At 42.3% G+C, this 16,688-nt stretch overlaps 1 protein-coding gene across 4 annotated transcripts in view; it reads right to left on the reverse strand.

Annotated features, from left to right (window-relative positions):
- The window catches only part of alg9 (ALG9 alpha-1,2-mannosyltransferase), a 231,169-nt gene that overhangs the window by 99,574 nt on the left and 114,907 nt on the right, over positions 1-16,688 (reverse strand). For all 4 annotated transcript variants that reach the window (XM_048562193.2, XM_048562194.2, XM_048562197.2 and 1 more), the window contains exon 14: positions 8,998-9,128. In XM_048562193.2, the coding sequence (XP_048418150.1) occupies positions 8,998-9,128 (131 nt within the window). The remainder of the gene's footprint in view (positions 1-8,997; positions 9,129-16,688) is intronic.

Genomic DNA, 16,688 nt, shown 5'->3' on the forward strand with positions numbered 1-16,688 from the left:
TCCCTTTCAGGAAAGGGACAAGAACAACTTTCTACTGTACAGAGAGTCATACAGTATGGAAACAGACCCTTGTGTCCCACTAGTCCATCCTAACCATGTTCCCAAACTAAACTAGTCCCAGCTGCCTGCATTTGGCCCATATCCCTCCAAACCTTTCCTATTCACGTACTCATCTAAATTTCTTTTAAATGTTGTAACTATATCTGCATTCACCAGTTCCTTTGGCAGTTCATTCCACACTGTGTTAAAAAAAGCTGCCCGTCAGATCCTTTTTAAAACTTTCTCCTCTCATCTTAAATAATATGCCGCCTGGTTTTGAACTCCCCTAACGTAGGGAAAAGACCATCAGTATTCAGCTTATCTATGCCCCTCCATTTTATAAACATCTGTAAGATCACCCCTCAACCTTCTACGCTCCAGTGAAAAAATGCCAGCCCATTCAGTCCATTTTTATAACTCAAACTCTCCCTTCCTGGCAACATCCTGGTAAATCTTTTCTGAACCCGCTCCAGCTCAATATCCTTCTTAGAACAAAGGGAGTAGAACTGCAAAAAGTTTGGAATTCTTTTCTCCAAAGAATAGCTCAGGCTGAATATATTCAAGGCTGAGTTAGACAGAGTAAAAACCCAAAGAACTGCAGATGCTGTAAATCAGGAACAAAAACAAAGTTGCTGGAAAAGCTCAGAGATAGTAGGAACTGACAATGCTGGAGAATCTGAGATAACAAGGTGTAGAGCTGGATGAACACAGCAGGCCAAGCAGCGTTAGAAGAACAGGAAGGGTGACGTTTCGGAGCTCTACACTTGTTATTACTGGAAAAGCTCAGCGGGGCTGGCAGCATCTGTGAAGGAAAAAAACAGAGTTAATGTTTCGGGTCCGGTGACCCTTCCTCAGAACTCAGAGGAAGGGTCACTGGACCCGAAACGTTAACTCTGTTTTGTCCTTCACAGATGCTGCCCGACCTCCTGAGCTTTTCTAGCAACTTCGTTTTTGTTTCTGAGTTAGACAGAAGTTTGATTGGCGAGGGAGTCGAGGGTTGGGAAATGCGGGAGACGCGGTCAAGGGAGCTCTCGACCACTGCGGGGGGAATACCTCATCCTGGGAGCAGATGCGGCGGAGACGGAGGAATTGGGAATAGGGGATGGAATTTTTGAACTGATGTCCATTTCAAGCCCACCGACTCCCACAGCTACCTAGAATACACCTCCTCCCACCCACCCTCCTGCAAAAATTCCATCCCCTATTCCCAATTCCTCCGCCTCCGCCCCCACGATGAGGCATTCCACTCTTGCACATCCCAGATGTCCAAGTTCTTCAAGGCCCGCAACTTTTCCCCCGCAGTGGTCGATAACACCCTTGACTACGTCTCCCGCATTTCCCGCAACACATCCCTGACACCCCGCCCCCGCCACAACCGCCCAAAGAGGATCCCCTTTGTTCTCACACACCACCCCACCAACCTCCGGATACAACGCATCATCCTCCGACACTTCCGCCATCTACAGTCCGACCCCACCATCCAAGACATTTTTCTATCCCCACCCTTGTCTGCCTTCCGGAGAGACCACTCTCTCAGTGACTCCCTTGTTCGCTCCACACTCCCCTCCAACCCCACCACACCCGGCACCTTCCCCTGCAACCAAAGGAAGAGCTACACTTGCCCCCACACCTCCTCCCTCACCCCCATCCCAGGCCACAAGATGACTTTCCACATTAAGCAGAGGTTCACCTGCACATTTGCCAAGGTGGTATACTGTATCCATTGTACCCGGTGTGGCTTTCTCTACATTGGGGAAACCAAGCGGAGGCTTGGGGACCGCTTTGCAGAACACTTCCGCTCGGTTCGCAATAAACAACTGCACCTCCCAGTCGCGAACCATTTTAACTCCCCCTCCCATTCTTTCGACGACATGTCCGTCATGGGCCTCCTGTAGTGCCACAATGATGCCACCCGAAGGTTGCAGGAACAGCAACTCATATTCCACTTGGGAATCCTGAGGCCAATGGTATCAATGTGGACTTCACAAGCTTCAAAATCTCCCCTTACCCCACCGCATCCCAAAACCAGCCCAGCTCATCCCCTTCCTCCACTGCATCCCAAAACCAGCCCAGCCTGTCTCTGCCTCCCTCTCACCCATCCCTTCCTCCCACCTCAAGCCGCACCTCCATTTCCTACCTACTAACCTCATCCCACCTCCTCGACCTGTCCGTCTTCCCTGGACTGACCTATCCCCTCCCATGCTCTCCTCTCCACCTATCTTCTTCTCTCCATCTTCGGTCCGCCTCCCCCTCTCTCCCTATTTATTCCAGAACCCTCTCCCCATCCCCCTCTCTGATGAAGGGTCTCGGCCTGAAACGTCAGCTTTTGTGCTCCTGAGATGCTGCTTGGCCTGCTGTGTTCATCCAGCTTCACACTTTATTATCTAGGATGCAATCAGTCTGGAATTCATGATAGTTAATCAGAACTGGGGTGAAAGAAGTTGAGAATGTCTTGTGAATCAATAACTTTGCCGACAACCAATGGATGCATTAACTTTACAGCTGCGTTTTGTAATGTCCGTTGATGGTAACGTGGTAAATTAGCATCAAGCAGTTCATGATGTGCATCCTCACTTAGTGATCCAGCAAGTGACTACAAGAACTGAATGACGTCACCAAATAAAGCAGTCAGGCTTGTGTTGGGGGTCTGCTGCATCAAACACCTCTTGGCACAACAGACAGCTGTGCTGTGGTTCAAGTGAGGCACAGATGGTTTTAGCTGACTGTATTGCCAAGGAGGACTGGAGTCGACACTGTTTTCAGCTTTTTTGAAACTTGATGGCTATGTGCTCCATTAAGACAGGTTAATGAACTGAACTGCTTGCTTTGCCTCTGAATGCTATTATAGTCTTTCCGGCGAGAGTTTAGATTAGTTACATTTGACCAATGCAGATTGAAACTTTATGGGCTATGAACAGGAACATTTATAAATATTTAAAATTATAACAGCAGAATGCATTAGAAATTTGACAGTCTGCACGGAGCTGCATGGTTTGACACAGACCATGAAACCTTTCTCTTTTTGACCTATTATCAAAATTTGGAAAATATTGGCAAGTTAACCTTCCCTGTCCCTCTCTGGTTGTCCTGCAGATATAGCTGCAAGATTTCTAGCAACCACTGGTATGGATTGGTGAACTGGGCCAGAAGGTATTACAAGTCAGTAACTCACCATCAGGTAGGATTTGCAGCTTTCTTTTTCTGAGTTAGTGAACCAAACTAGTAGTAATTCCAATTTCATTTACGTCCTATTTCACCAGCTGCTATGGTAAGATTTGAACTCTCACTTTTAGAGTTGTTTGATTATTGCAAGCATCTTTAACTAAAACAGCCTAAAGAATTGCAAATCAGGCTTTTTCCTGGCAATTTATACAATTTCTGGTTAATAGTTGCCATGTTTTCCCATAGAAAGACAAACTGTTTAACAGATGTTGTGCATCAAATAGATGGCACAAAGATGTTTTGTTTTGATTCTCTTCTTTGTATACATACCAATAACACATAAGGATTTGGTAAGGAAATATTAAAAACAGGAAAATATGTAAATGTTCAAAATTACTAAAGTAGAAAGGACAAGGAACTTGACAGTCTACATGGAGCTCTTTTCTGATGCATGAATGAGTTCTGACAAATTCTCCTTATTTGAAAATAATACGATATACAGACAAATGTTCACTAGAAGGCTAGGATAACAAAATGTGGAGCTGAATGAACACAGCAGGCCAAGCAGCATCTTAGGAGCACAAAAGCTGACGTTTCAGCCTAGACCTGAAGGATGCTGCTTGGCCTGCTGTGTTCTTCCAGCTCCACACTTTGTTATCTTGGATTCTCCAGCATCTGCAGTTCCCATTATCTCTGTTCACTAGAAGGCTAAACCAAAACTCTACTCCGCTGCTTGTATATTAACTACAAACGATAGGACTAATACATAAACCTTTTGTCAGTGGTAGTACTGATTGACAGCTATTTAAAATATGGCCTCTCAAAGGTATATTCACATCAAATCACACAAGAAAACTTGCCTGCAGCTCTCTAACAACAGAATACATACAATACAACTTGTAACAATTTCAGCTTTTTCATACCACTCATTATCAGACAAAAGTCTTATAAAAAGGAGTTAGGACAAGTCATTCAAATGCTTCGTCAAAGACGTAGATTTTAATAAGTGTTTTGCAGGTTAAGACAGTCTGAGAAATTTGGAGAGGGAATTTGGAGCTTTTGACCTAGGTAGCTGGATATATCAATTCTGTGGTCTTCATAACTGCCTCACTGTGATCACGATCTTCCTCGTGCTACTCCTCAATAAATGAGTTGACTAGGTGGCTGCTTTGCATTGCAGAGTGACACCAACACCATGGGTTCGATTCCCATACTAGCTAAGGTAAATCCAGGAAGGCTCCAGCTTCTCAAATCTGCTTTAACGGTGGTGATCCTTGTCTTAATGAGTCCTCCGGGACTATAGTGACTTTCACTTCCTTGATTGTATGTCTCGAACTGGGAATTCTAGTAGCAAGGCTGGTTGTCTCTCCAACAAAAAAAAACACAGGGAGTACTTTAGACAAAAGGATACCTTTTTAGCAAACTTATACAAAGCTGATGGAGGATGAGCTCAATATTTACATTTATTGTTGAAAATGTTCCTTTTCTGGTCAGCAGACTTTACTTTTTAAAATAACATTTAAAAGAAAGAAACTAAAAGCCATATTGGTCAGGGGAACTTATACAGCCTTGGAAACATTTTATAGAAATGCAGGAGCACCACTCCAGGCATTAAATTAATGCATTTAATGCCTGTCAGAACTATCTTCAGTGGGTTTTTTTTGCTTTAATGTCCTCGTTCCTGTGATTTCCTATTCACAAAAAGACATATTAGGACAGGTAACTAAAAGCTTAGTTAAACACGTTGGTTTTAAAGTAAAACTGAAAGGATGATGGAGAAGTAGAGAGGCAAAGGGGTTTAAAGAGATTATTCAAGACTGCAGGATCTTTAGGCAGCTGAAGAAATGGCTGCCATAAAATAAAAATAGGGCATATGCAAAGGGCCAAACTTGGTACAGCAAAAAGTTCTGAGAAAGTTGTAGGGAACCTTGCATTCATGGACTTAAGGAGGGACAAAACTATCGACTGCTTGAAAAGGAGGATAAGAATTCGAAAACTAATGTGTTGCTGAGATGGACCACACATAGAACAATGATATGTGAACATGACCTGGTGTGAATTAGAATACAGGAGATGGGATCTGCAGACTTGTAAGAATGTAGAACTGGCCTAGACTTCTCCCTTAAGGTCTTGAAGGAGTTTAAGCCAATAAGTGCAAGGACTCTTCGAGACCCTTCTTTAACACCCTCCAAAGCCACATTCTTCCTCACTACTTAGAAAGACTAGGGTAGCAGTCGCATGGGAACACTGACATTTGCAAGGATCCCACTCCCAGCAAGGCCACTTCCAGCATCATAGTCCCAAACAGACCAATTGTGGAGCTATGTCACCATTCCTTTATTGTTGTTGGATCAAGCTCCCAATAGTCCCTCCCTAAGAACAGTCAGCGCACCCCCCTCATAAACTCCAAATATTCAAGGAAGCAGCTTACCACCACCTTCTTAAGGGCAATTAGAAAGAAGAAAACAAATGCTGGTGTAGATAGTGATACCCACATTCCAAGGACGGAAAAAGAAAGGTATCAGGGAAAACAGACAGTTCAAATATTTCAAAGAGAGTTCCGCAGGGGAAAAAAATGACTTTATGGAAATTTGGAAATAGCAAGAACTGCAGATGCCAGAGTCAGAGTCAATACAGTTTGGAGTTGGAGGAACACAGCAGGTCAAGCAGCATCAGAGGAGCAGGAAAATCAATGTTTCAGGTGGGGTCGACTTTCCTGCTCCTCTGATGATGTCTGACCTGCTGTGTTTGAGTTCCACACTGATTTAAGGAAATTACTATGTTTTACTTGTAAAACTCATCCTGTTGAATTTATCAGGGGCAATGATACAAAGCTAATTGTACATGTTACTAACAATCAAAAAAAGATAAACAGGCAACATGTTGAGAGATCAAAGGGATGCTTTAATGAAGCTCCTGCCTCCCAGGGCCTAGATTGCTACCTGGGACATTCCACTAAGGTCTAAAAAGGCACTCCATTCTTTTTCTTCTTTCAAGGACACTCTTCCCGCTTACTGAAGCTTCTTGTGCAGTGGTTGCTACTCAATGTTTTGGTTGATGAATGAATACAAGGGAATTAAATGGAAAGTCTACAAACAGAATAAAACTGCTGGCTTACACTTGACAGCCACTTAATTATCGAGTCTGTAGTTTAGCATTAAACAGGAATGCCTTCGTCTGTGGTGAGGATGCCAGCATTACCATTTACACTGCAGTTTTACATGACAATCTGTATAGACAAGGACTGAGTTGCAGAAAGACTTGCCTGCTTTTCCAATGCTCCTCATCATTCGTGAAGGAGACGTAAAAAGAGATGGAATGGTGATCAAAGAAAAAGGCAAAGCACAGGCTGGCAGTGGTACTGGGGAACAGACATTTGAGATGGCAGAGCAATAGTGAGTTTAGGATCCCATTCCAGTAACATGAGCACAAATCCGAGATTGGCACTTCAGATCAATACTGAGGGAGTGCTGCACTGTTGGAGGTGCTGTCCTTTGACATCGATGTTATAGACACAATTTGCAGGGCTATGGGAAAAGGCAGGAGGATGGCATTAAGTTCAAACACTCAAACAGCTGGTGCAGACATAATGGAATGAATGACCTCTTGCTGCACCATGACAATTCTGAGACTCTGTGAAACCAAGGTCCTGTTTGCCCTCAGGTCAATGTAGAAGATCCCACTGCTCTGTGACCTGGCCAACATGACTAAAAGACAGATTAAGTACTCTTTGATCACATTCCTGCTGTATGAAAAATTGCTGTTGCATTTCCTACATTGAAACAGCTCCTAGACTTCAATAAGTGGTTAATTGCTTAGGAATGTTTTAAAGTCATGACAGGTACCATATAAATGTAATCGTTATTGCTTTCGATCTGAAGCTGGACTGAGAATGTGGATTAAAAACATGGAGCAGCGGGAGAGGCGTCAACTCAGGAAAAAAGATCAAGAGAATGAACAGTCTAAATCAACAAGGATTACAATTTCATGTGGATCCCAACAGGGGTCAGTACGTATACCAGTGTGGAATGTGCACGTCTGCAGTATAATTATAGTCACATTCAGTCCTTAACTGGACTTTAATTTCCCATGGAAATGGATGAGAGTTTTTGAATTAAGCTTTATAGCACTGCAGATTCCTACGAAGCAGCCAGCAACAAAACAGGATTACACTTCAAGGAAGAAATGCCTAACTTTGCACCACATCAGAAAGATTTCTTTGGTCCATTGCTCAAAACATTGGAAATCAGTAGATTGTGGCTGTGGCTACATTCCCTGCAAGTATTTAGTACAAGGACCACTGCAAAATCGAGCATCAAGGTCTCAGGCTCTGTCAATTGCACCATGGTTCGAAAGAATCTACAATCTCAGAATATTGGCATCTCCCTCAAGGTCAGGTTTTGCATCATTTTCTATTAAAGCACCCAGCGGCTTTCTCCATTCTGGTGCAGATTGACATTGAAGTACCAGAGCTCATGGTACGGCAGGGACTCTGTATGTAACCAGCTCTTCACAGGCCCACGCTCCCAATCTATGGGGCAGCCTGTTCAGAGGGACAGTGGGCAGGCAGGCATATCGGGGGCCACCTCGCGGGCCTTCCCTTTGGAGGGCCGAAATCGCCATTTAGTAAGTCCAGGCAGTAGGCCATGGAGGGCGGGGCGCAGAGTGCCTGACTGCTGCCCCTCCTTCACTGTTACATTGGGGTGTTTGCTGACAGAATCATCTGGTGTCTGTCACCAAGATAACAGCCTTCAGAGGCTGGTGGGCACAGCAGGGGCTAGGGTGCACTGTCACACCAGACAACATTATTTTGATCTGGTAAATTTCCAATCTATAAGGTTCTGTTAACGACTTGTTGCTTCTGTACAATTCCCCACTGGGGACCATTCAAACCTGCTCAAGCTTACTATTTGAAGAGTCGGAACCAGCTCCACCTTCATCTCTAAGTACAGCTGGGGGTTAGAGAAATTGAAGCTAAGGGCTTCACCCTCTCACCTCCCTGTTCTCCTGACGGAGAAGGCTGGCAAGTTTAAGCTCAGGCCTCTCTGAGATTGCCAATCTCCAACACAACACAGTTAAAATCAATACTCGCCGCATGAGGTACAGAGGATAACACATTTCACTGGATTAAAACACTCTGAAGACACTAACTTGATGATCCATTGTTAAGGTAAACACCCTTGCAGCAAAAGAAAGATTATTTTTGGCGCGGCATCTTATTGCCAGTGCAAATGTAGCAAAATATTAGCCAACTGAGGGAACGCACCATAGAAATGTTTATGTAAGAGAGAACAGATTTACTGGACAGTAATTTAGTAACAATTGCTTGAAAAATAATCAGGATTACCAACAATGAAGCAATATTTACCTAAATCTATGGTTAACTCAGTTTGAGACAATGACAGTCAGAAATGGTTGACAGATAAAGAAGTCCATTGAACACACAAAAGCACAGACATTATATCTAATAACAGGAGCCTCAGAAACCACAATGCATTTTTATTGCTTCAAATTAGGAAGGCGATCTGTTACTGATCAGAAACTGGCATTTTCACTGCCTTTGAGGTTTATTGTTCAAATTCTGTGCTACTTGGACAGCAGTTTGCACGACATGTACAATTGTAGAAAACCATTCCAATTCTCAAATGATGTCAAGTCTAATTGCCTGCCCTACTTATCATAGTTTAATTTATGCTGTGAAGATAACAGCTGCCATTGATACTGAAAATCATCTATTAGACTCAAAATTCCACCATTAGCAAAACTGTTTAGTTGTTTAAAAGACTCATAGCTTACCTTGTGACATCTAAGAATGGTTTGTAAGCTATGATTGTCCAGTCTTCTTTATTCGCAGAATACCTTGGCTCACGTGGTGTCTCTATTTCTCTATCAAGGTCGACCAAATAATGACATTGTTTGATGTCAACCTGAGAAGATCAAGTTAAAATACACTGTAATAATTTTTAGGATCTTACAATAGTTAATACAGATAAATTTAATCCTCCCTTGACCTCAGCTCTGTGCCACAGTTGAAGCCTAGAGAATCCGTGAAACATTGTCTTACATCCATCTCTCACCTTTCTGCAGGTGAAAGCCCAGTCCTGTAGGTATCAATGAACTCGCTCATAACATCAGTAAGATAAAGTATCATATTGGGGACTCAAAATCCATTTTATTGCCGCTTACTTTAAAAAATAAAATTAATTACTTTTTTTTCATTCTTGCACGGGATATGGGTGTCACCAGCAATGCCAGCATTTATGGTCCATCTCTAACCATCATCAAACTGAATCACTGTCTAGGGCATTTCAGAGGGCAGTAAAGAGCCAACTACATTGCTGTGGGTCTGGGGTCACATATAAGCTAAGCTTGGTGGGAATGGCAGATTTTTTTTTTCCTCTGAAGGACATTTTTGAACTGATGGGTTTTTACAACAGTCAATGATAGAGATCAGCTTTCTGCTCCAGCTTTATTAAACAACGTTAAATTCCAACAGCTGCCATGATGGATCTGAACACATGACCCCAGAGCATTAGACTGGACCTCTGCAATGCTAGTCCAGTTATGTTACTACCGCACCACCAGCTCCATTTGTTACAGCACAAGTTACATTCAGTAAATAACACTTTGAACTCAAGTTCACAAGACCATAAGGTATAGGAGCAGAATTAGGCCATTCAGCCCATTCAGTCTGTTCCACCATTTGATCTTGGCTGCTCTGTTTCTCAATCACATTCCCTTGCCTTCTCCCCATAACTCCTGATCTACAAAGCATTTCAGATTCAAGATCCGGACGAGGACTTGAGCACATAACCAATTCTTCCAAAAAGTGCAAAGATTAAGATGATATTTTCTGAATGCAACAATAAAACAAAGTTTATTTTGCGCCCTGGTGACAAATATTGTCTGGTAATCCCTCTGTGAAATGTCTTGGGATAGCTGACTATTAACAAAGTGCAATGTAGTTGGAAATTGTTGCTGTTGAGATTGTTAGATATGCATGAATGCAGATCTTGAACCCAGACTGAAATTGAGGAGTTCCACTTCACAGATTTTATCACCACTTACATTGATATACCAGAGAAGCTTGGATTGCTCTCCTTGCAATAAACAAAAGAGTAGATGAAGAGCAAAGAGCCATTCAAAATCATGAGTGGTCCAGAAAGAAATTGTTCCCCTTGGTGAAAAGATTGGGAACCTGAGGACACTGACTGACGGCGATTGGCAAAAGAAGCAATGGTGACAAGCAGGAAAGCAGTTTTTTCAAAGCAGTGAATGGTTAAGATCTGGAATGCACTGCCTTGGGCCTGATCAAGAGTATCCAGGACTTTGTAGAAAGCTAAGGATGAAATTGTGGGCCCCCTAGCAGAGATATTTGTACTATCTACAGTTAAGGATGAGGTCCTGGAGGATAGTGAATGTTGTGCCTATATTTAAGAAGGGCTGTAAGAAGCCTTGGAACTATAGACCGGTGAGTCTCACATTAGTGGTGGGCAATTGTTGGAGGGCATTTTGGCAGACAGGATTTACATGCATTTGGAGAGGCAAGGATTATTTAATGATAGTCAGCATAACTTTGTGTGTGGGAAATCATGTCTCACAAACTTGATTGTTTTGAAGATGTAACCAAAAAGATTGATGAGAACAAAGCAGTAGGCTTTGTCTACATGGACTTTAGTCTTTGACTAGGTTCCACATGGTAGACTGATTAGTAAAATTAGATCACATGGGGTTCAGGGTGAGCATGCCTATTGGCTTGACAGTAGGAGACAAAGGATGGTCGTGGAGGGTTGTTTTTTGGACTGGAGGCCTGTGACCAGTGGTGTTCAGCAGGGATCAGTCTGGGTCCACCGTTGTTTGTCATTTGTGTAAATGATTTAGATGAGAATTTAAAAGGCATGAATTATTAAGTTTGCAGATAACACCCAAATTGGTAAATAAGTCAAAAGTAAAGAAGGTTATACAACATTACAAAGGGATCTGGATCAACTGGGCCAAAGGGCTAAGGATAGACAAATAGAGTTTAATTTGGATAAATCTGAGGTATTGCATTTTGGGAAAACAAATAAGGGCAGGACTCACACAGTTAATGGTAGGGTCTTGAGTAGTGTTGTCAAAGAGACAGCCCAAGGGTTTCAGGTACATAGATCTTTGAAAGTTGTGTCACGGATAGACAGGGTGGCTAAGAAAGCATTCAGCATGCTTGCCTTCATTGCTCAGAGTAAGGGAGTTGGGTCGTCATGTTGGGCTTGTATAGGATGTTGGTGAAGCCACTTTTTGAGTATTGTGTGCAGTCCTGGTCACCCTTCTAAGAGGAAGGATTGTATTAAATTTGAGATGTTTCAGAAAAGCTTGACCAGGATGTTGCCAGGTTTGGAGGATTTAAGCCATAAAGAGAGGCTGCATAGGCTGGAACATTTTCCACTGGGGCAAATGAGTTTGAGAAGTGACTTTATAGGGGTTTATAAATTCTTGAGGGGCATAGTTAAGGTGAATAGCAAAGATCTTTTCCCAAAGGTGAGGGAGTTTAAAATTAAAGGGCATATTTTTAAGATGAGAGAAGAAAGATTTAAAAGGGATCGGAGTCACAACTTTTTTGCATATAAGGTGGTTCGTATGTGCAACAAACTGCCATAAGAAGTGGTAGACGCTTGTACAACATTTAAAAGACAATGGATTGGTACATGGATAGGAGAGGTTTGGAGGGATATGGGCCAAATGCAGGGAAGTGGGTTTAGTTTAGTTTGGGAACATGGTCAGCATGTTCTTGTGCTGTATGATTCTATGGCTGTATGGTGTGGGCATATTTAATTATGGTTTTCAAATCAGGGTTGGTCAATATCCAAAAAAGAAAAGACCAGCAGGGCTACAGGGAAAAGGCACAGGAGTAGGACTAGCTGTGTTGCTTATGTGAGGAGGGGACAATGGATTCAACAGACTCAAGTGGCCTGCAGCCGTGATCTAACTATTCTGTGATTCTATATAAACAGATATTTGCCACAGTTTCACCATGCGTTGATCATCTGAAGATTATGGTTTTTTTTAAACTTTGGTTGCGCCACACACAGAAAAATAGAATTAATGCATGTAGCACCAGATAACTCCCTCTAAAATTGCATAGAAAGACCTACAAGGTGAAAATATATGTAAAAGTGAATTTAAAAACAACTAACAATGGTACAAGCCATCATCAGTGACACAATCCAATTCTCTTTTTCTTCCTCTCCCTGTTCCTACAGGATCTCCAGTATTTTTCCACATTTTCTTACTTTTCACTCCCCAGTTGGGATTGAGAACTCGCTGCTTGAAAGGGTTGGTAGAGACAGAAACAGGTAACATTTTAAAATATACTTTAAAAATTATATACAGATAGTTCTGCTATAATATGTGTTTTGCTAACACAAATTGGCAGTAATGAGATTGATGAATAGTTGATGCTGTTTGGATAATGTGAACTTTCTGCTGTACAGGTATAGTGATTTCCCTAAAATGTGATTTTGCATACCGTGAAGTGAATGCAACTATCACGTTACAGGAAAACGACCCGTACTTTTTAAAAATTGTTTGATATGGGTGTTGCTAGCTGGTCAGCATTTATTGCCCATCTCTTGTTGTCCTCCAGGAGGAGGTGGTGAACTGCTTTTTTGAACCACTGCAGTCCACCTGCTGTAGGTTGATCCCCAATGTCATCAGGGAAGGAATTCCAGGATTTGGACCCAGCAACAGTGAAGAGATGGCAATATATTTCCAAGTCAGGATGGTGAGTGGCTTGGAGGGAATCTTGAAGGTGGTGGTGTTCCTATAAATCTGCTTCCCTTGTTTTGCAGGATGGAAGTGGACATGGGTTTGGAAGGTGCTGTCTGAGGATCTTTGGTGAATTTCTGTAGTGCATCTTGTAGATAGTACACACTGCTACCAGTGAGCGTCGGTGGTGGAAGGAGTGAATGCTTGTAGAAGTAGTGCCAATCAAGCGGGCTGCTTTGTCCTGGATGGTGTCAAGCTTCATGAGTATTGTTGGGGCTGTACTCATCCAGACAAGTGGTGAGTATCCTATCACACTCCTGGCTTCTGCCTTGTAGATGGTGGACAGGCTTTGAGGAGTCAGTAGTAATCCTAGTTTCTGATCTTATCCTGCTCTTGTAGCTACTGTGTTAATGTGGTGAGTCCAGCTGAGCTTCTAGTCAATGGTAACTCCCAGGATGTTGCCTGGGGTGGGATTCAGTGATGGTAATACCATTGAATGTCAAGGGGTGGTGGGGTTAGATAGTCTCTTATTTGTGATGGTCATAGTCTAGCATTTGTGTGGCGCCAATGTTACTTGCCCTTGTCAGCCCAAAATACCAAAATATTAAATACCATTTAAATATTTAAATATGTTTAAAAAGTAATGCACTGAAGTGCCACCAGGTACAAGGCTACAGAGAAGGTGTGGTGAGGCTGCATGAAAGCTTGTTTTTGGTCTAAATCTCGAGAATATTTGTTTCAGAACATGCCACTTATTTAAATACCGTTTAAGCTTTTATACATTTGATTTGGGTCCTCCTTTGTAATGGAAAATCACAGAAAAAAACCAATAAATTTAGGTCAGAAATCTGAAAAAGAAACTATTTGGAACAAATTGTCCAGCATAATCGAGTGTAGGTTCAAAATAAGCTCTGTCAGTGGGTAGACTCGATGGGCTGAAAGGCCGCTTCTTACTGTCTGATTCAATTACTCCAAATGTAATGAGATGCGAAAGGGGGAACAGTAATTATTCCAGAGGAGTGAGCTTCAATAGGCCACATGGCTCTTTCTTATCCCTTTCACTGCGAGTGGACACTTTGATACCGAGCACACACTGAACAAGTAAGTCTGTAGGAGAGGAAGAAATGAGAATATTGGGAAGAAATACGGGAGAACAATAAAATTTAAGGATTATCTTCCTATTCTCTACTTGCTGAGGTCAGTGATGTTCAAATGGTGGCAGTATCCATTCTGTCTGTAAGTAAGGTTATAATGGCCATGATCCCAGAGGACCACAGGACTGCTCTCTCATTAGAGATGGCGACAGGTGGTGGGAGGATGAGAAGGAGAGTTGTCTATGGTAATCTCAGCTGGTGTGGAATTTGAACTCGCGCAGTTGGTATCATTCAGTATCTCACGGCAGATGCCCAGCCAACCAAGCTAACTGAAATATTTCAGTACAAAGGAAAATCTTTTTAATATGCTCACTCTCTCTACTTGTCTTTGTTCTGTCTTTGCATAACTCTGCAGTGGAGCAAATGACAGAGGGCGTGAAATGACAGGTAATGCTTAGAATTATCACTAGTGCGATTATCACAGCATGCTCAGACTGCTGAAAGCGCAGCGTCATTGATAAATCTAGCGCAACTTTGCGTAAATTAACAACCAGTCAAATGTGGACTGTTTTCTGAAAACTGCTCAATCCAGTTAGTTGGACAGGCTCCATTTTCAGAGATCTACGCGCGCATAAAGCAGCAAGATCCAGAGTGTCAAATTCTTATCAGCTAAGTGTGGCCAGTGCTGATCCCCAATGCCTGCCCTTCTCTTTGGAATAAGTGTGGGCTTCATTTAAGCTAACAATGTCTGAAGTCATTTCTCATGCCTCGTTTGCACAAGACACGTCAATACATCATTTTTCCTGCCACACCCTTAGTGACAGGAGGACCAGATCTAATTTATTTTTTCTGAATCACTGTCAGCTTTAACTGCAGTTAAATACTTTGGAGAGTATACTAACAAAGCAAAATGCTGCATTTGCTGTAAATTTGAAATAAGAATTTTAAAAAAGCCGCATAAACTCATAGGTCAGGCAGCATCTACAGAGTGAAGCAGAGTTGACATTTCAGGTCGATGAATGGCTTATCAGAAGTTCTGAGTGAAGGTCATGAACCAGAAAAGTTATCTGTGCTTCCCTTCATAGATGCTGTCTGACTAACTGAGGTTTTCCAACTTTTCCTCCTGTTCTCCATCCTAAGAGCTTGCTGTGCGCTAATTGGTTGCTGCTTTCTCTACATTACACTTAAAAATACTTAATTGTCTGCAAAGTGCTTTGGGACTTTGGTTGTGAAAGGCATTTCATAAATTCAGGTCTCTATTTTTCTTTCAGGTGATTAACATTAGAATGTGTACAGAAACAGATTTTGACATGGGATGGCTGCTTCTAAACGCAAGATGAAGTTCTTCCAAATAAAACTGCTTAAAAACCAAATCAAACTTTGGTTTGTTGATAAGTTAGCGTGTCAGCAAGAAAATTCCTAACAGTGGTGTCTCTTTTACTGAGTGTTATGCCGTTAACAACTCCTAGAAGCACCGGCTGAAATTATTTCATAAAAGGTTAGACAAAGATGAGGTTTCCCTGTGGCTATGTTCTTTCAGGATTGTCTTAAATGGTTTCAGTAAACCACAATTCTTTTGCATCATTTCCACATGATTACAATTCCACTGGCAGACCTCCAGAAATCGTTGCAAAGTTTAACAAATGAATTAGCCACAACACAGGCTCCACAGACAGCTTTGTCCTTACTTCAATCAGTATCGTTTATTATGCTTGCACTGATCTTTTCGACACATTGCCCTTGCTTTGCTGGTCAAGCAATCTGCGAAAGCAGTCCTGTGATTAACTGTACAAATAACCAGTTTCAAATTGAAAGAGGAGGTGACTGTTAAGTGGCACATGTCCCAGCTCTGCAGGAAAGGAGGGGGCCAAACACACAGCCATGTATTAACTGGCTCCAAAGTGGCTGCATTGCTTAATTCAGGCATAAAGCCGGTTCCTGTGTGCCAGCCTACTTTTGTTTTCCCCATCGCAGAACAAAGACCAAGTTTGGCAGGAACTTGAAAGCATTTTGCATCCCAACAGCTCGACCAGCTGAATGTTTGCACTGACCGCTCCTGAGAAGGCAACTCACAAGATTTCTGAGAGAAGGAACTGCAGGAAGCAGTGCAAAGGGAGCTAAAAGAGAAAGGTGCCAGCCTCAAAAGTTAACCTGCTTTAAGTTGTCAGATAAGAAAGTGTGAAGCTGGATGAACACAGCAGGCCAAGCAGCATCTCAGGAGCACAAAAGCTGATGTTTCGGGCCTAGACCCTTCATCAGAGATGTTGGCTAACTCTTCATGCCTTTCCAGTGATCTCCAGTTCTACTTTAGATTTCAAGTTTCAGCTTCACAAACAATGCCACACTGTGATCAATAACATATCTTATGGTTAAAATTAGCAAAAAATTAAATATGGCTAAATCAGATGTCAGGTAATTGTTATGATCACAAATTGACAATACTCCTGCTCAGAAATATACCATTCCTTTTTCTGAGCTGAACTGAAAACTTGGAACTTGCTGTTCTGCAGACAAATTGATACTAATTGCGCTAATGTATTTAACTGCCTGTCACGACCCAAACAGTATGAACATCTTATTCATTAAAACCACAAGGACCTGCCACAGCAGCCATGTGCCTTCTTGGGACCAATGCACTTTTAAGTCAAT

The sequence above is a fragment of the Stegostoma tigrinum genome, chromosome 32 (assembly GCF_030684315.1).
Source record: "Stegostoma tigrinum isolate sSteTig4 chromosome 32, sSteTig4.hap1, whole genome shotgun sequence".
Lineage (NCBI taxonomy): Eukaryota > Metazoa > Chordata > Chondrichthyes > Orectolobiformes > Stegostomatidae > Stegostoma > Stegostoma tigrinum.